This window comes from Amblyraja radiata, chromosome 31, assembly GCF_010909765.2.
Source record: "Amblyraja radiata isolate CabotCenter1 chromosome 31, sAmbRad1.1.pri, whole genome shotgun sequence".
NCBI classification, from domain to species: domain Eukaryota; kingdom Metazoa; phylum Chordata; class Chondrichthyes; order Rajiformes; family Rajidae; genus Amblyraja; species Amblyraja radiata.
In genome coordinates, this window is record NC_045986.1 from 13,160,694 (window position 1) to 13,181,292 (window position 20,599).

The 20,599-nt window shown below is 45.2% G+C and overlaps 1 protein-coding gene across 1 annotated transcript in view; it reads left to right on the forward strand.

Moving 5' to 3' along the window:
* The first annotated feature begins 1,915 nt into the window (after window positions 1–1,915).
* plekhn1 (pleckstrin homology domain containing N1) overlaps window positions 1,916–20,599 on the forward strand; it is a 50,501-nt gene continuing 31,817 nt past the window's right edge. The window contains exons 1-2 of the mRNA XM_033047787.1: window positions 1,916–2,176; window positions 6,654–6,756. Of these exons, the coding sequence (XP_032903678.1) occupies window positions 2,100–2,176; window positions 6,654–6,756 (180 nt within the window). The 5' untranslated portion in view covers window positions 1,916–2,099. The remainder of the gene's footprint in view (window positions 2,177–6,653; window positions 6,757–20,599) is intronic.

Consider the following 20,599-nt stretch of genomic DNA (forward strand, 5'->3'; position numbering starts at 1 on the left):
AAATAGTCTGTGTTGAAATAGGATACATGTAATTTTGTCTACGCCCTTTGTGTGGCGACTCTTTGCACACCTTGGCCATGCAAAACGAAGAATATGACTTGTCACATGTGATAATAAAGTTTCTTTCTTTCATTCATTCATTCATTCATTCATTCATTCATTCGATCATCCGTGTCCTATCCAGATGCACCTCAGCTTTCTATGGCAACTGCTCTGCCTAAGACCATAACAAATTGCAGACACTTACACAACCCAGTTCATCACACACAGACTTGCCTCCCTCCCATCGACTCCATCTGCACTTCAGGTTGCCTCGGGAAACAAACCAACATTATCACGGACCACTCACACCCTGGACATTCCCTCTTCTCCTTTATCAGTTGGGCTGAGATATAAAAGTTTGAAAGCGCTTACCACCAGATTCCAGAGCAGCTTCTGCCTTGCTGTTATCAGACTCTTGAGTGCACGTCTCATCTGCGAAGGATGAATTTCCCAACCTTGTTTGTTTACTGTCGTCACGTGTACCAAGATACAGTGAAAGGCTTTTGTTTGTGTGTTATCTCGTCACGAAAAGACGATACTTGAATATAATCAAGCCGTCCACAGTGCAAAGATAAAGAATAATGGGTACAATATTTAGTGCACAGATATAACATTGATGTCCGATGAAGACTGATTAAAGAAAGCTCAAAGGTCTCCAATGAAGTAGATGGGAGGTCAGGACCACACTCTAGCTGATGAGACGATCGTTCAGTTGCCAGATAACAGCTGGGAAGACACTGTTCCAGAATCTCGTGGTATGTGTTTTCAAACTTCTGTATCTCCTTCTGATGGGAGAGGGGAGAAGAGGGAGCGACTGGGACCAGACTGGTCCTTGATTTTGCTGGTGGCCTTGCCGACCTTACAGCGTGAAGAGTAGACGGACTTGATTGAAGGGAGACTGGCAAGTTGCAAAATAAGGGCATTGGAGAAATCTTCCAATCTACCTCACTGCTGCCATTACACTTTTTTGCCCCCATTATCTGGACTTTCTATTAGCGGCAACTCTAAATTGTGCACTACCTGATGTACTCGTATGGTATAATTTGACTGGATAGCACGCAAAACAAAGTTTTTTTCAAATTGTATCTCGGTCTACGTGCCATTAATAAACCAATAAATAATACTGGTAAGAAACGGTTAACTGTTCTGATCTGGGACTTTTCTCCATGGCCCCCATTTTGCAACTTACCAGATGCCTAGCACCTCTAGCCTTTAAACTGGAGCTGAACAGATATCCATCCCCGGGGAAAGATGATTTCAAATTACAGGGACTGAAAATGATCTTGTACTCTGGAAGTTGTGCACAGCTGGCCCAGACAGTGAATCAAAATGGACATCCCCAAAGTTTTATTTTCTCTTGTGCAACTGGTTTGTCCCTCTCTGTCCCAGGAAGCAGTGTTGCTCAGGGTTGGGTGAGGGAGGGTGGATGCGAGGTTTTAATGCCCAAGGGACTGGTGGGTTTGAATGGCCTGCTGGAGTTCCCTTGCCTTCACGCTGTAAGCTAATCGGTGTTCCCACAATAACACTGGGATGAAATGACACACTCGGATGTATATTCCTTTCCAGTTGTTCCATCTACTGACACCCACACTATAAATCAACCAGTGCCACTTGATACTCAGTAAAATTAGTAACTGGGTGGGACATATGGCCTTAGCATCCTAAAACAAGCAGGACAATTCAATTATAAACACCCTCATGGCGTGTCAGCTCTGCACACAAAACAAGTTTGTGCAGTCAAACCAAAAAGACAACACAAGCAAAAAAAAAAAAAGGTTTCATCACACCGTCCACCTGCATTTGTCTACCTGTAGAGGCATTTAAATGTTGCATGCATCTGGGGAAAAAAATAAGACCTTTAACCTAATCACTCCCATCCCCCATCAGGTTTGTCGACAATGCCACACCCACTGGAATCATTACCTTATAAGCGGAAATTGGGAATGTGTTAATGCACCGTGTAGTCAGACGACCTTGAGTCTGCTATCGGGTTGTGATCGTCTCGGGGGAACTTGGAGTTTCCTCAGCGGGCGACAGAGGACAGAGCCGCAGTACGAATGGGCAACGCCAACTCCTGCATCCCCAGGAGGTTGAAGCGGTCGAAGAAGAGGAGAAAGCGATTGAGAGAGAATCGGTACGTAGTCCCACAACGTGAGACATCGTGTTCGCAGCGACAGAACCCAGTTAACCTTTAAACCAAGGCAGCGCTGTCAAAGCTGTAAAAACAGCAATAAAATTTCAACTAGACTTTGCTAATTTTCGTAAATGCTTTAATTGGATTCTTTGGTGATGTTTTCTTAAGTAAAATGTGGACAATCATGAATGGAACTTGAACTTACACAACCTAAAAAACTTAGAAACACTGCAACCTCTAAGTGAGCTCTGAACTACATTGGCTTGAGGGCATTGGCTTGGACTTTTTATTTTATTACTGTTTGTTTTTGTATGTGTAAATATACATTGTGTATGTGTAAATATACATTGTGTATGTGTAGATATACATTGTGTGTGTGTGTGTATGTGTAGATATACATTGTGTGTGTGTGTGTATGTGTAGATATACATTGTGTGTGTGTGTGTGTATGTGTAGATATACATTGTGTGTGTGTGTGTATGTGTAGATATACATTGTGTGTGTGTGTATGTGTAGATATACATTGTGTGTATGTGTAGATATACATTGTGTGTGTATATATATCTTAAATTTTATAATATAAAAAGGTTCTATGTATGTATATACATCTACTAATCTTTAAATTTTGCAATATAATAAAGGATATATTGAACTTTTATTATATTGTTTACAGAGTGATATCGTTACATACAATATTATGCTGCAGCAAGTAAGAATTTGATCTGTTTGGGACATATGAGGAAAACATGACTAATCTGAAACATTATTATGACTGGAATTCAATTTTAAAGATAAAACTGTGGAAAAATACTGATAGTGTGGGAATATAGATGATTGTACGTGACTAACACCATGGTAATTTAATCACTGACCCAGATAACCCTGAACGGCACAGTGCCTGATATATGAACTCCTGGATTAGACCAATTCCTCTTTGACTTTACTGCAGTGTGAGGTTTACAGCCGTCTGATTAATTTGCTGTCTGGCCATGTATTTTTAAGCGGGCTAACGAGATTATTGAACAATACACAAAACCATGTTTCCACAGTGCACTTCCAGACACAATTAAAAAAAAATTTTTTTTTAAAGATTCCTTGGAGTAATTTTATTTTTCTTTCAGTTAGACTTTCTATGTCGGAGGCATTGATTGTGCTTCAGGTGACACTTAAATTAATTGCCCAGACGGTAAATTACTCTGCATTTTCTGAGCTACTTTCTTTTCAGCGGCAGCTGGAGTTAGTTCTGCAGAGTACAGAGGGAGTGTCTGGGGTATAATGGGGAGATTCTTTGCTTTGTCGCTACTCAAATGTAATAAACCTTGGTTTAGTACAGTCATAGCTGAATTGTGGATAGACACAAAAAGCTGGAGTAACACTGCGGGGCAGGCAGCATCTCTGGAGAGAAGGAATGGGTGATAGACTGGATAGACTCGGTTTGTACTCGCTAGAATTTAGAAGATTGAGGGGGGATCTTATAGAAACGTACAAAATTCTTAAGGGGTTGGACAGGCTAGATGCAGGAAGATTGTTCCCGATGTTGGGGAAGTCCAGGACAAGGGGTCACAGCTTAAGGATAAGGGGGAAATCCTTTAAAACCGAGATGAGAAGAACTTTTTTCACACAGTGGTGAATCTCTGGAACTCTCTGCCACAGAGGGTAGTCGAGGCCAGTTCATTGGCTATATTTAAGATGGAGTTAGATGTGGCCCTTGTGGCTAAAGGGATCAGGGGGTATGGAGAGAAGGCAGGTACAGGATACTGAGTTGGATGATCAGCCATGATCATATTGAATGGCGGTGAAGGGCCGAATGGCCTACTCCTGCACCTATTTTCTATGTTTCTATGTGATGTTTTGGGTCGAGACTTCAGAAGGGTCTCTTTCCTTCTCCAGAGATGCTGCCTGTCCCGCTGAGTTTCTCCAGCTTTTGTGTCTATCTTTGGTTTAAACCTGCCCCTGTTCCTTCCCACACAGAGTGCAATCCATTCCCATCTATCTATTGGAGTCATGGAGCTGTACAGATCCTTTGGCCCACCTTGTTCATGCATACTGGGCTAGTCCCATATGCCTGCATTTGGCACATATCTCTCCAAACCCTTCCTATCCTTGATTAGTACAGGGAGAAGGCAGGAGAGTGGGGTTAGGAGGATCAGCCGTGATTGAATGGCAGAATTGACTTGATGGGCTGAATGTCCTAATTCTTCCCCAATCACTTATGAACATCCATCTAAATGTCTTTAAAGCTTGTAATAGTTTCTGCATCTATAGCTTTCCCTGGCAATTCATTCTAGATAAGGACTACTCTTAGTGGACAAAGTTGCCTTTCAAATCTCTCCCCTCTTGTCTTGAGTCCATGCCCTCTAGTTTTTGAATACTCCTATCCTAAGAGGTGGAGAAAGAGTGAGCATTCACCTCGTATATGCTCCTCATGATCTTGTACCCTTCGATATCATATCCCTGTCTCCTACACGTCTACAAAACAAAGTGCCAATATTTCCCTACAACTCGGGCATGCAAGCCCAATCAACATCCTGGTGAAACTCTTCTGCACTCTTTCCAATGTGTTTGCTCAATGACACATATTTACGCAGACAGATGGAATTGAATTATTTTGACAAAGTCAACTTTGTATTTGAGTTCTCTATCACAAGCCAGTTGCTGCCTGAATGGTGAACGGAAATCACATGACACTTTCCCATTCATAATGTGAATCATCTTGGCTCTTGATTCTCTTGGACTCTCACCCTTGCTAACAAAGCATGCAACCTTTCCATTTAAAATGATCACCGTGAAGAGCAATTGTTTCTTCTGGTTCTGTTTCCCCCTCAACAACACACAACACCTGGTGGTGATCACCTCCATATTTTTCAATAGCACTCTAGCCATTGCAAGGAACCTTCTCCCTCCTGCACAGCCCAGACCCCTTAACGTTAGTGGCAATGAAAAATAGATCCATTTGTTTCTGAATTTTTTTTTTTTTTTAAATATAGTGCCCAAATTACACTAAACTCTTACTTTGGATCACTGAAAAATGGTTGATGGAGAAGGTTGAGCCGTAATGGTGTATGTGTAACATTCATAGGCACATATCTCTCCAAACCCTTCAGCCTGCCAAGATCCATGCTGACTATCAACCACCCATTTACACTAACATTGGATGAATCCCACTTTACTCTACCCCATCCATCCATCCATCCCCAGGTTCTGTCACTCGCTTACTACATATTTAGAGTGGCTGATTAACTTGCAACCCACACGTCTTTGGGGAATGGGAGGAAACTCGTGTGGTCACAGGACAAGCATGCAAACTCCACATAGAAAGCACTCAAGAACAGTGTTGCTTGTAATTGGCCCCAGGTTGCCCACTGATCCTTATGGGACTGGGAAAAAAAATCAAAATGCATTGCTCCTTGGAGGTACGTGCATGCATAGTCTTAATGCCATTAGGTGTATTTTATGCAACACATGGCTGATTATTGGGAAGGGGGGGAAGCAGGGAGCAAGCACTCTGTTCGCCCACCTCCATTTACCTGCTTCAATGGGATCTCTAGTCAACAGAAGCAAGAGTATTTAACTGTTGCATGTACTGGCAACAGAATGATGAAATTCTTACAGTAATTGCTGCAGCAGAACAGGCCTGTGAACAGAATAACACAGTTAAATAATTAATACAATAAATTAATAATAGCAAAACCATAATAGTGCAAACTATATATTGGCGAGACCAAGTGCAGGCTCGGCAATTGTTTTGTTGAACACCTCCGCGGCACTCAGTCCGACATATTCTAGGCCCACACGATCCCGATTTACTGATTGCGAAACACCTTAACTCCCCTTCCTATTCCCACATTGGCCTTTCTGTCCTGGGCCTCCTCCACTGTCAGAATGAGGGCCAATACAAATTGGAGGAACAGCACCTCGTATTTCACTTGAGCAGGTTACAAACCAGCGCTATGAATATTGATTTCTCTAACTTCAAGTCGCCCTTGCTTTCCCTCCCTCCCCCACCCTAGTTCTCTGATTAGTATCACTGTCCTTCTGATTAATTTTTCTGATTGTATGCCTTGTTGTCAGCTAACAATGAAAGATTCTACATTTCCTTGATCATCGTCTGCTTTGATCTGTCATTTTCACACCTTACCCGTCAATATCTCTAGTCTCCCTCTCCGCTGACTCTCAGTCTGAAGAAGGGTCCCGACCAAAACGGCACCCATTCCTTCTCTCCAGAGATGCTGCCTGTCCCGCTGAATTACTCCAGCATTTTGTGTCTCTATTCGATAGAATTATATGCAGGCAGATAAAGAGTTGGTCATGGCATCATGTTCGGCACTGAGGAGCCTGTTCCTGTGCAGTATTGTTGTCTGCTTCCACTCTAACTTAGTCACAAACATTTGTAGCTGAAATGTGTCTGCAGCAATATCGCAGAAGTAAGATATCTCCAAAGGGCTTTGTTTATAGTTGCTCTTTCTCTATCTCTCAGCGAACAAGTACAGGAACAGATTTATAGCAAGTTGCCAAACGGGTTGGAGACCGATCAGAATCATGACTACTTCAGCTTGCAAGCAGAAACATGTTCGCTTCAGGTAAGATCCCATAACTTATGATGCTTGTGATATTTTTAAAAATCACATGCGTGTATATCAATGTAGAATAACTTGCTTCCTTGTTGTCTTCTGTTCTCAATCCATCTTAATATGTACCTTCTGTAGGAAGGAAAGGCTTGCCTTTCTATAGCACCTGTCGTATCAGTCCATGCCAATGGCTGTGGCAATCAAACGTGTCAGGTTATGGGGAATGGGCAGGAGAATGGGGTTAGAAGAATTTGCAGTTCCTTGTGCGTTAATGTCGACTGTACCAACATAGACATAGAAACATAGAAAATATGTGCAGGAGTAGGCCATTTGTCCCTTTGAGCTAGCATCGCCATTCAGTATGATCCTGGCTGATCATCCAAATCAGTACCCCGTTTCTGCCTTCTCCCCATATCCCTTGATTCCGTTAGTTCTAAGAGCTATATCTAACTCTCTCTTGAAAATATCCAGGGAATGGCCTTCACTGTGGCAGAGAATTCCACACATTCACAACTCTGGGTGAGAAGATTTTTCCTCATCTCAGTCCTAAATGGCCTACCCCTTATTCTTAAACTGCGACCCGCTGGTTCTGGACTCCACTAACATCAGGAACATTTTTCCTGCATCTAGCCTGTACAATCCCTTAAGAATTGTACATGTTTCTATAAGATACCCTCTCATCCTTCTAAGCCCAGTCGATCCATTCTTTCATCATATTGAAGAGTAGATGTTGACGGGCATGCTGCTGTTTTGAAGCTTTTCCTTCCGAATTCACCCGGGAGAGCAGTTGTGCTCGAATTAGCGTTGTCTTATGAGTATTTAGTTAGAAAGAATAGTTATAAAGAAAGGATCATCCCCTTGATACAGTCATGATAATTGAGATTATTAACCAGCGCACACTGGTGTTGCCTTTAGTAAAGCACAAAGTGCTGGAGGAACTTAGCAGGTCAGGCTGCATCTGTGGAGGGAATGGACAAATGACTTCCTGAATGTGGCAGCTCGAGCAGACTGGTAGAAAATGCATAGAGTTTCCTTGTCTTCACTGGTTGGGGCACTCTATGGCAGTTACGTTGCAGCTTTATAGGACTTTGCCTGGCTGGCAGTTGGAGTATTGTGAAGACAGATACAAAATGCTGGAGTAATTCAGCGGGTCAGGCAGCATCTGTGGAGAGAAAGAATGAGTAACATTTTGGGTGGGAACTCTTCTTCAGACCTTCAAGAATTTTGCGTGCCGTTCTGGAAGGATGGGGAGGCTTTGGAAAGATGCAAAGGAATTGGCTATAAACACTGGTTACTCCCAACCCAACCTGTGCCTGCATGTACATTTGTGAAGGCAGTTTTTTATTGTCATGTCTACTGTATACAGCGAAAAGCCTTTGCCTGCTAACCAGTCAGTAGAAAAGCAAAACATGATTGCAATTGAGCCATTTACAGTGTACAGATACATTATATTTGTATAATGTTCACTGAATAACATTTAGTGCAAGGTAAAGCCAACAAAGTCAGATCAAAGATAGTCCGAGCATCACCAATGTGGTCGATGGTAGTTCAGGGCTGCTCTCTAGTTGGTTGCTAGTAGGAAAGGTTGCATGCTTTGTTAGCAAGGGTGAGAGTCCAAGAGAATCAAGAGCCAAGATGATTCACATTATGAATGGGAAAGTGTCATGTGACTCTCAGACCAAGTGAGCACTGCATCTGCCTGTAGCTCAGACCGATACTGCGTTCCAAATAATTCGCTTGCGCTAAATGTTTCGACACATCTCGGTGAGAGCGGCGCAAGAATGCATTTTTTCCACGTTTTCCCTATTTCAATACAAGTAGGAGGTGTGGCACTTGGCAACACTACACACCCTCATATTGTTGATAGCAAGCCAGCATTTGGCTGTTGCATGACAGCTCCCAAGACCATGCCTGCCGAGCGATTATATGCTGGGAACATTTTAACACCGTCACCCCGTTCCTCTCTCTTCTTCTTTCGTGTGGCGTGCACAGCCTAAAGTTGTAGGACAACTTGTTCTATTTGATCTTCCGTTTGTGCACGTCGAGTTGATTGCATTAGTCGAAACAGGGCGGTTGCAATCTTTCACCCCGTCCCTCTCTCTGAAACACAGAAGCCTCTGTTCGATCAGTGGCAAAGGTGAGGTTTAACGAAAAGCAAACCTAGTTTCAGGATAAGGGGGAAATCCTTTAAAACCGAGATGAGAAGAACTTTTTTCACACAGAGAGTGGTGAATCTCTGGAACTCTCTGCCACAGAGGGTAGTCGAGGCCAGTTCATAGAAACATAGAAACATAGAAATTAGGTGCAGGAGTAGGCCATTCGGCCCTTCGAGCCTGCACCGCCATTCAATATGATGATGGCTGATCATCCAACTCAGTATCCCGTACCTGCCTTCTCTCCATACCCTCTGATCCCCTTAGCCACAAGGGCCACATCTAACTCCCTCTTAAATATAGCCAATGAACTGGCCTCGACTACCCTCTGTGGCAGGGAGTTCCAGAGATTCACCACTCTCTGTGTGAAAAAAGTTCTTCTCATCTCGGTTTTAAAGGATTTCCCCCTTATCCTTAAGCTGTGACCCCTTGTCCTGGACTTCCCCAACATCGGGAGCAATCTTCCTGCATCTAGCCTGTCCAACCCCTTAAGAATTTTGTAAGTTTTTATAAGATCCCCTCTCAATCTCCTAAATTCTAGAGAGTATAAACCAAGTCTATCCAGTCTTTCTTCATAAGACAGTCCTGACATCCCAGGAATCAGTCTGGTGAACCTTCTCTGCACTCCCTCTATGGCAATAATGTCCTTCCTCAGATTTGGAGACCAAAACTGTATGCAATACTCCAGGTGTGGTCTCACCAAGACCCTGTACAACTGCAGTAGAACCTCCCTGCTCCTATACTCAAATCCTTTTGCTATGAAAGCTAACATACCATTCGCTTTCTTTACTGCCTGCTGCACCTGCATGCCCACTTTCAATGACTGGTGTACCATGACACCCAGGTCTCGCTGCATCTCCCCTTTTCCTAGTCGGCCACCATTTAGATAATAGTCTGCTTTCCTGTTTTTGCCACCAAAATGGATAACCTCACATTTATCCACATTATACTGCATCTGCCAAACATTTGCCCACTCACCCAGCCTATCCAAGTCACCTTGCAGTCTCCTAGCATCCTCCTCACAGCTAACACTGCCCCCCAGCTTCGTGTCATCCGCAAACTTGGAGATATTGCCTTCAATTCCCTCATCCAGATCATTAATATATATTGTAAATAGCTGGGGTCCCAGCACTGAGCCTTGCGGTACCCCACTAGTCACTGCCTGCCATTGTGAAAAGGACCCGTTTACTCCTACTCTTTGCTTCCTGTTTGCCAGCCAGTTCTCTATCCACATCAATACTGAACCCCCAATGCCGTGTGCTTTAAGTTTGTAAACTAATCTCTTATGTGGGACCTTGTCGAAAGCCTTCTGGAAGTCCAGATACACCACATCCACTGGTTCTCCCCTATCCACGCTACTAGTTACATCCTCGAAAAATTCTATAAGATTCGTCAGACATGATTTACCTTTTGTTAATCCATGCTGACTTTGTCCAATGATTTCACCACTTTCCAAATGTGCTGCTATCCCATCTTTAATAACTGACTCGAGCAGTTTCCCCACTACCGATGTTAGACTAACTGGTCTGTAATTCCCCGTTTTCTCTCTCCCTCCCTTCTTAAAAAGTGGGGTTACGTTTGCTACCCGCCAATCCTCAGGAACTACTCCAGAGTCTAAAGAGTTTGGAAAGATTATTACTAATGCATCCACTATTTCTGGAGCTACTTCCTTAAGTACTCTGGGATGCAGCCTATCTGGCCCTGGGGATTTATCGGCCTTTAATCCATTTAATTTACCCAACACCACTTCCCGGCTAACCTGGATTTCACTCAATTCCTCCAACTCCTTTGACCCGCGGTCCCCTGCTATCTCCGGCAGATTATTTATGTCTTCCTTGGTGAAGACGGAACCAAAGTAGTTATTCAAATGGTCCGCCATATCCTTGTTCCCCATGATCAACTCACCCGTTTCTGACTGCAAGGGACCTACATTTGTTTTAACTAATCTCTTTCTTTTCACATATCTATAAAAACTTTTGCAGTCAGTTTTTATGTTCCCTGCCAATTCGGTTCATTGGCTATATTTAAGAGGGAGTTAGATGTGGCCCTTGTGGCTAAGGGGATCAGAGGGTATGGAGAGCAGGCAGGTACGGGATACTGAGTTGGATGATCAGCCATGATCATATTGAATGGCGGTGCAGGCTCGAAGGGCCGAATGGCCTACTCCTGCACCTAATTTCTATGTTTCTATGTGTGTTTTGAACGCTGTTTGTACTTTGAACATCCAAATGAACTGTTGTCAAATGCTTTGTGCTTAGTTCACAGAATGTTGATGTTGGCATCGATGTTGTTGGCATATTTATATTTAAAATATAAATGTTTTATATTTTCAAAAATACACATTGTACAGAATAAAAAATGTACAAAACAAAAGCTGCAAAAATTCTTCTGACATTCTTGCTGTTGATACATTAATTAGTGTCATATTCAGTAGTGTTCATAATTATCTTTACACCAGAGGCCCTTACCGCACAACCCAGCCTCACCTGATGCTAGATTTTTCCCCCCCAGAGCTAGATCACTGGGTGGCATGGTGGTGTGGCGGTTGAGTTGCTGCCTTCCATCGCCAGGGACCCGGATTTAACCCAGACTATGGGTGCTGTCTGTACGGAGTTTGTACGTTCACCCAGTGACCTGCGTGGGTTTTCTCCTTGAGCTCTGGTTTCCTCCCACACTACAAAGACATGCAGGTTTGTGGGTTAATTGGCTTGGTGTCATTGTAAATTGTCCCCAGCGTGTGTAGGATAGTGTAACTGTGCGGGGATCGCTGGTCGGCGCGGACTCGATGAGCCGAAGGGCACTAAACTAAACGAGTCCCGTAATCGAACCGCTCTGTCACAATCCTCTAATTCAAAGTCGTGTTGCACACCCCTGGACTGTGAAACACAAGATGAAATGCTTCATGTCGGCAGTGACACTGACACCCATACACTCCCTCCAAAGCAAAGTACTGCAGATGTTGGTGATCTGAAATGTTGGAGACTCTAAGCAGGTTGGGCAGCGTCTGTGGAGGAGAGAACCAGCATTTCAGGTCATCTCGACTGGATTTCCCCCAAGGAGCCTGGGCAGAGCTATGTGAATTTGATTTTCAAAGCTTTAGCCAGATAATTTGAGTGGGAATTCTAGTCCTGCACTCCACTTGAAGCACTGAAGGAGTGCTACACTGACATAGGTGCTCGCGATGATTTTAGTTCTATGAGTGCAGTGTTTTATTTTATTTTTTAAAAAGGTTGCATTTACTCAATGTAATGAATGTTAGTCATAGTCAAACAGCGTGGAAACAGGCCCAGCTTGCCCACACCGACCAACATGCCCCACCTACACTAGTCCCTCTAAAACTGTCTAATTGTTTCTTCAACATTGCAATGGTCCCTGCCCCAACGACCTCCTCTGGCAGCTCGTTCCATAAACTCACCATCCTCTGTGTGAAAAATGTTACCCCTCTGGTTCCTATTAAACTTTTCCCCTCCTCACCTTAAACCTGTGTCCTCTGGTTCTCAATTCCCCTACTCTGTGCAAGAGACTCTGAGCGTCTATCCGATCTATTCCTCATGGATTTTATACACCTCTACACAATCACCCCATCCTCCTGCGTTCCAATGAATAGTGTGAACCTCCATGTGAACATAGAACAGTACTGCACAGCAACATGCCCTTCGGCCCACAATGTCCGTGCTGAACATTATGCCGGATTAAACTAATCTCTTCTGCCTGCACGTGGTCCATATCCCCTCCATTCAATGCACTTATCCGAAAGCCTCTTAAATTCCACTGGCATATGTGCTTCCACCGCCACTCCCTTGGCAGTATATTCCAAGCAGCCAGTAGCCTCTATAAAATAAAAAGTTGCCCTGCAAATCTCCACTAAACGTTGCCCCTCAACCTCAGAGCTTGGTTTAGGTTGTGTCTTGTTGCATGTTATCCACTTAGTGGAACAAATCTACATGATTATCATCGAATAATGTTTGGTGCAAGATAAAGTCCTTAGAGAGACCCCGCTGGTCCTTGGCATTTCCACCTTGGGGTGGGGGGAAGATCTTTTTATGGGGACCTCTTCAACCCATAATCAAAAAGTTAAATTGGGGGACACCCCCCCCCCCCCCAAGTTTTTGTGATCCCGATTTTTAAAATCTCCGCTTTCCGCGAGGGTGGGACTGAGGATAGAGCGCGGTGATTGGAGGAGGGAGACGTGGCACAGACCTGCGCCTCACCCGCAGGCAGGATCGATCCCGGCCGGGTCTCCGGCGCTGTCCCGAGTGCCCCCCCACGGGTGGCCAGAGAGGTCTGGAGTCGGACGCGAGCTGTACCCCGAGGCCCACAGCCAGCGCAGAGAAGCGGTGCTAAACCCAGCTCAACTCTGCCTGTCCCGCCAGGTTAACCTGCCTGGGCTTGCGGGAAATATGGCCAGCGCGGAGAAGCAGCGCTGTTGTCCCGTCAGTCCAGACAGGGCTGTAGTTAACCCGGTGAGACAGGCAGAGTTGAGATTGAGCCCAAAGATCCTAGAGGAGCTCCTCTAGTATCTTTGATTGAGCCTCCGAAGCCGCGCGTGTGTGTGTGTGTGTGTGCGCATGCGCGCGCGGCCGCCAAAAAATTCTGTCCCCCGTCCCCTCCATGTTTTGATAGTGAGTTCCGTTCTTGCTTCAGCCCACCGAGATCACACTGACCCTCAAACTCTCTAGTGCTAATTTTACACTAATCCTAATTTTATCCTCTCCATATTCCCATCAACTTCAACCGGATTCCATTGTTCCACTACAGACCAGGGTCAATTCACAGCAGGCAATAACTCTATAAACTGGAATGGGCTGACGTGTGGCGTTTTGAATTGGGAACCTTCTTCAGTCTGAAGAAGGGTCTCGACCCAAAACATACCCCTCCACAGTTAAGTTTAGTTTGGAGGTACAGTGTGGAAACGGGCTCTTCAGCTCACCGAGTCCACGCCGACCAGTGATCACCCGTACACTAGTTCTATCCTACACACTCGGGACAATCTACCGAGGGCCAATTAACCTATCCTTTGGAATGTGGGAGGAAACCGGAGCGCCTGGGGAAAACCCACGTAGTCACAGCGAGAACGTATAAACACCGTGCATCCAGCACCTGTAGTCGGGATCGAACCCGGGTCTCTGGCGCTGTAATGCAGCAGCTCTACTGATGCGCCACAGTGCCGCTCATTTCATTACTAAGTCAGCGGAACCCTCTCAGACTGTGAATAAACCCAGGAGTGACAGATCTTTCTCTAACATGGAGAAAGGAATGTGTTTACAGCAGCACACATTCCAACTTGGCAATGAAAGCTGCCAAACGAATAATATCGCCCAGAAAGAAAGCTGCTGATCCTGAAAATATGAAGTGCTGGAAAGATTCAGCAGGTCAGGCAGCGCGGAAGGAAAACTGTGAATAACTAGTGTCCAGATTGTTGCTTCTCTTCCTGAGGATTCCACCCCCGAGATGCTGTTTCTGGAGTTGTCTGTTTGTTTGATTTCGTGTGGAAAGTTGTGACCAGTCTGTAACAGTGAATGGCCTCAGTCAGTCACTTCCTGCTATTGCCTCCTACCCCTCCTGCTTTGCCTGAAGAATCCGTTTAGTTTAGAGATACAGCGCGGATACAGGCCCTTCTGCACACCGAGTCTGTGCCGATCAAAGATCCCCGCACATTAGATTTGAGCTTTGGAGCAAAGAGGTCCTTCTGCAGTTGTATTGGGCCCTGGTGAGACCACACCTGGAGCATTGTGTGCAGTTTTGGTCTCTTAGTTTGAGGAAGGATATCCTTGCTATTGAGGGAGTGCAGTGTGCGTTCACCAGGCTACTTCCCAGGACGGCGGTACTGTCATATGATGAAAGCATGGAATGACTGGGTTTGTATTCACTGGAATTTAGAAAGATGAGAGGGGATCTTATAGAAACATATAAAATTATTAAGGGATTAGACACGCTAGATGCAGGAAACCTGTTCCCAATATTGGGGGAGTCCAGAACCAGGGTCCATAGTTTAAGAATAAGGGGTAGGCCATTTTGAACTGAAATGAGGAAAAACTTTTTCATCCAGAGAGTTCTGTGGAATTCTCTACCTCAGAAGGCAGTGAGGCCGATTCACTGGATGCATTCAAAAGAGTTAGATAGAGCTCTTGGGGCTAGCGGAATCAAGGGATATGGGGAGAAGGCAGGAACGGGGTACTGATTGTGGATGATCAGCCAAATGGCCTACTCCTGCACCTATTTTCTGTGTATGTGTATATATGAACACTATCCTACACACGCTAGGGACAATTGACACATACACCAAGCCAATGAACCTACAAACCTGTACGTCTTTGGAGTGTGGGAGGAAACTGAAGATCTCGGAGAAAAACCACGCAGGTCACGTGGAGAACGTACAAACTCTGCACAGCCAGCACCCGTAGATGGGATTGCACCCGAGTCTCTGGCGCTGTAAGGTAGAAACTCTACCACTGAGCCGCCTTGTTTTAAATTTACCCAAAATAAATGAAAGGAAGGAATGATATTATTTTCATGATCTAGGTTCCATAAATGCTTCGGCTTCAATAAGATCGTATTGGAAGGTGGTACAAGGAATTGTATGGTAATTAAAAAATGGTATTAAAAATGGTAACTTGAGCAAAACACAGTGCTGGAGGAACTCGGTGGGTCAGGTAACATCTGTGGATGGAATGGACAGACGCCATTTTCTGTCAGGACCCTTCTTCAGACTGATCGAAGAGAAGTCGCTGTTGAGATGAAACAGATGTGGCAGTTAATTTGTGTGCAGTTTGCTCTCGCAACTAACGTGGGCTAAGGGGTAAAAATTGACTTGGACCCCTGTTCATTGAGCTGGTGGCTCTAGGTCTCGACATTCTCTTGGGAGGTGCAAGGATGCAATGATCCCATTTAGTGGCTCAGCTTATTTCAAGTACTGCCCTCGTTCCAGGTTTAGCCAGCTCAGAGGCTTCAACCACAATTGGTGCTGGGATCCCATTCCTAATCCAGCTCTTGGCTGCAGTTGTGGATTAAACTTGGTTGGGAGCTAGTGCTGGGAAACTCCTGAAGAAAAGAGGAAATCATAAGTGGATTACTATCAATCTTTCTGCTGGCTGGTTAGCAGCAAAACAAAAGTTTTGCACTGTACCTCAGTACATGTAACAATAAATAAATCATCAATCTGAAGAAGGGTCTTGACCCGAAACGTCGCCCATTCCTTCTCTCCATAAACTGCGTCACCCACTGAGTTACTCCAGCATTTTGTGTCTACATTCAATAAATAAACTAAACGGAGTCAAACACATTGGTAGCAATGTACGCAGCAGATTATGAAATTTGTAAAGGGAAAGGAGATGTTTAGTGATGCAATGTGGAAACGGGCCCTTTGGCCCTCGGAGTCCACGCCGACCAGCGATTTCCCCGCACACTAACGCTATCCTATACACTAGGGGCAATTTTACCATGATACCAAGCCAATTAGCTTATAAACCTGTACGTCTTTGGAATGTGGGAGGAAGCCAGAGCACCCGGAGAATACCAGGTCACGGGGAGAACGTACAAACTACTTAAGGGCTTGTCCCACTTGGGCGCAGATGGCGTGCGAGGATTTTGGGAATCCCAAAATCCTGGGGCGTCGCGTGCTACCGCGGATCACTGCCTACTCCACCACGCGCCATGCATGCGTAATGCGCGTCGTGTCCCGTAAATGATGTCACGTAAATGACGCGCAAATAACGCCCAAGTGCGACAGGCCCTTTACAGACAGCACCCGCAGTCGGGATCAAACCCGGGGTCTCTGGCGCTGTGAGGCAGCAACTCTACCGCTGGTTACTGTGCCAATGTTTTGTCATTCTATGTATGCCTTCTGTGTGGACAGATATGATTATTGTTGGTATTTAATTTATTATTGTCACGTGTACCGAGATACTGGAATAACCAGACAAATCAAACAAGATCTAAATACAATCAAGAAATACGCAAGTGATTAGCTTTTCGCTCCCTTTAATGGTGTTTCAAGTGAAGAGAGGGAAAGGCTAATTAGTTGTATATATATTGCTTGATTGCACTTGGGTGCGGTTTGCTTTGTTCAATGATTTGGGTTCAAGGTAGAATTTATCCATCTTGAGTTGGAAAGTTGCGTTTCAAATTCCTCGAAAGTTAATCCAGTCCGACGCTCCAAAACAGAACTGAGTGAATACTTTAAATGTCAGCAGAACTATCTTTTAGATAGGATTGTGATTGAGTCCTCAACTATTGGGGCCATGTTAAAGATCCCATGAGGAAGAATGGAGGCGGTACAGTGGTGCAGCGGTAGAGTTGCTGCCTTGCAGCGCCAGAGACCCAGGTTTGATCCTGACCACATGTGCTGCTTATACGGAGTTTGTACATTCTTCCTATGACTGCGTGGGTTTGCTCTAGTTTCACCCCCCCCCACATTCCCTAGTAGGAGAGTCTAGGACTACAGGTCATAGCCTCTGAATTAAAAGATGTTCTTTTAGGAAGCAGATGAGGAGAAATTTATTTAGTCAGAGGGTGGTGAATCTGCGGAATTCTTTGCCACAGAAGGCTGAAGAGGCCAAGTTGGTGGATATTTTTAAGGCAGGGATAGATAGATTCTTGATTGGTACAGGTGTCGGAGGTTAATGGGGAGAGGGCAGGAGGAAATGGGGGTAGGGGAGAGATGGATTGAATTGTGTAGACTTGATGGGCCGAATGGCCTATTTTTACTCCTATTCCTTATGACCTTGCTCCAAAGACATACAGGTTTGTAGGCTAGGTGGCTTCAGCTAAATTGTTCCTAGTGTGTAGGATAGTGCTAGTGTACGAGGTGGTCGCTGGTCGGTGCAGATTTGGTGGTGGACTGAAGCGCCTGTTTCCACGCTGTATCTCTAAAGTCTAAAAGAAAGCTCTGAATGGAGTCCTGGTCAACGTATCCATCAGCCAGTAATCGCCAAGATTAGATTACATGATTATTTCTAGAACATTGAGCATAGAGTACAGCACAGGAAAGAGCCCTTTGGCCCACGTCTATGCCTAATACGATGCTAAAATCATCTGTCTGCACATAATCCACTTCCCTCCTTTCCGTGCATATCCATGTGTCCATCAAAATAGTTGGGCACCATATCTGAGGAAGGATGTGCTGGCTCTGGAGCGGGACCAGAGGAGGTTTACAAGAATGATCCCAGGAATGAGTAGGTTAACCTATGCTGAGTTTTTGTCGGCACTGGGCCTGTACTCCAGCCTGCATTCACTGGAGTTTAGAAGAATGAGGGGGGGACCTCATTGAAACGTACAGAATAGTGAAATGCTTGGATAGAATGAATGTGGACAGGATGTTTCCACTAGTGGGAGAGTCTAGGACTAGAGCTCATGGCCTCGGTATTAAAGGGTGTTCTTTGAGGAAGGAGATGAGGAGAAATTTCTTTAGTCGGAGGGTGGTGAATTTGTGGCATTCATTGCCATAGAAGGCTATGGAGGCCAAGTCGGAAGATATTTTTAAGCAATGATATATAGATTATTGATCGGTATGGGTGTCGGAGGTTATGGGGAGAAGGCAGGAGAATGGGGTTTGGAGGGAGATATAGATTAGCCGTGATTGAATGGCAGAGGAGGGACTTGATGGGCCGAATGGGCTAATTCTACTCTTATCACTTATGACCTTATGACTTTTAAACACCATTATTGTAGCTGCCTCCAACGCCAGCCCGGGCAGCATATCTGCTACCCACCACCCTCTCAGTATGTGAATTAAAAAAAAAACGTGCCCAGCTCATTTCTTTTAAACTTTGTCACTCTCATCTTAAATCTATGTCCTCCAGCCTTTGACATTTGCTCCCTGGGAATTTTGTGCTGTCTTAAGGGCCTGTCCCACTTTCACGACTAAATTCACGACCTTTTTTATTCGTGGACATTTTTCATCATACTAGAAAAAACGCCCCGACCTACTTGATGCCACAAGTACCTACGACTAGCATCACGGCCTGCTACGACCTACTTACGACCTTGTGACGACCATGCTGCGAGTATGAGTCGAGGGCAAACTTGGCAGAGGTCGTGAAAGTGGGACAGGCCCTTTACTGTTTCTGTATCTCTCATAATAGTATATATTTCTATCAAGTCTCCCCACAATCTTGGACGTGGCAGAGAAAACGATCCAAGTTTGTCCAGCCTCTCCTTGTATCTAATATCCTCTAATCCAGGCAGCATTCTGGTAAAACCTGTATGCTGTTGTGAGAGATTTATGAATACAGGCTCTTTGGCTTTTCCTTTAAGAATAACATTCTTAAAGGATAGGACAGGCTAGATGCATGAATAATGTTCCTTATGTTGGGGGTGTCCAGAACCAGGGGTCACAGTTTAAGAATAAGGGGTAGGCCATCAGATGAGGAAAAACATTTTCACCCAGAGAGTTGTGAATCTGTGGAATTCTCTGCCACAGAAGGCAGTGGAGGCCAATTCTCTGGATGTATTCAAGAGAGAGTTGGATATAGCTCTTGGGGCTAATGGAATCCAGGGATATGGTGAGAAAGCAGGAACGGGGTACTGTTTTTGGATGATCAGCCATGTTTTCTATGTTCTTTTGCAAACTCCCACCACTTGCTGTCTGCTGTTTAAACTCCCAACAGGAGGCAGCTGCCTCCCTTTGCTGCCTTGAAGCCAAACGTTGGCCAGAGAACTTCTGCCCAACCTCTCCAGTATCTGGCCCACAGCACACTTGGCCAGGCAACGGGTCTCTCATGCAGACCAGATGCTGCACTAATTATATTTGGGTGGGACCCGCATCAATTTTTGAGCTAAAATTGAGAGGCCGTCTTGCCTAACATTCTGTGCACTGTTCCCCTACATTCCAGACACACCTGCACTCCCCCGTAGTTCCAGAGTCTGTCAAACTCTTCATTCCCGATCCATCCCCGAGAAGGCACACGGCTTATTTGTTGTCAAGTTTACTTTAGTTTAGAGATGAAGTGTGGAAAACGGGGGCCCCTCTGGCCCAGCGGGTCCGTGCCGACCTGCCGATCACCCATTTTATCCCACACGCTAGGGACAATTTACAGAAGCCAATTAACCTACAAACCTGCACGTCTTTGGAGTGCGGGAGGAAACCGGAGCTCCCAGAGGAAACCCACGCGGTCCCAGGGCGAACGTACCAGCTCCACACAGACGGCACCCGTAGTCAGGATCGAACCCGGGACCCCGACGCTGCAAGGCAGCAACTCTACTGTTGTACCACCGTGCTGCCTGAGCTAATTCACAAAATGTCTCATAGTTAGAGGCGTGCAGCTTGTTGGGTCACTGCCTCAGTGCCAGAAACCTGGGTTCAATTCTGAGAGACTGCCTGTGTGGAGTTTGCAGGTTCTCCCTGCGACCCTGTGCACTTTTCCCCCGGGTGCTCCACTTTCCTCCTACATTTCAAGGTCGTGCTGGCTGGTCGGTAAACCAGCCTCTGCAAATTGTTCTCGGAGTGTGGGCGAGTGGTAGAATCTGAGGAGAGTGGGGAGAATTAGAAAATGGATTTAAAGTAGGATTAATGTGAATGTGTGGTTGATGGTCGGTGCTGACCCGTTGGGCCGAAGGGCCTGTTTGCGTGCTGCATCTTGCAGAGACTCTAAAAAATCAAGTCGTCTTATCGGTTTTCAGAAGAACATTGTTCTTCACCTGAAGCGTAGCTGGGATTTGAACTCGCGACTTTCACCCTGAAGTGAGCAGCTCTCTACTAAACC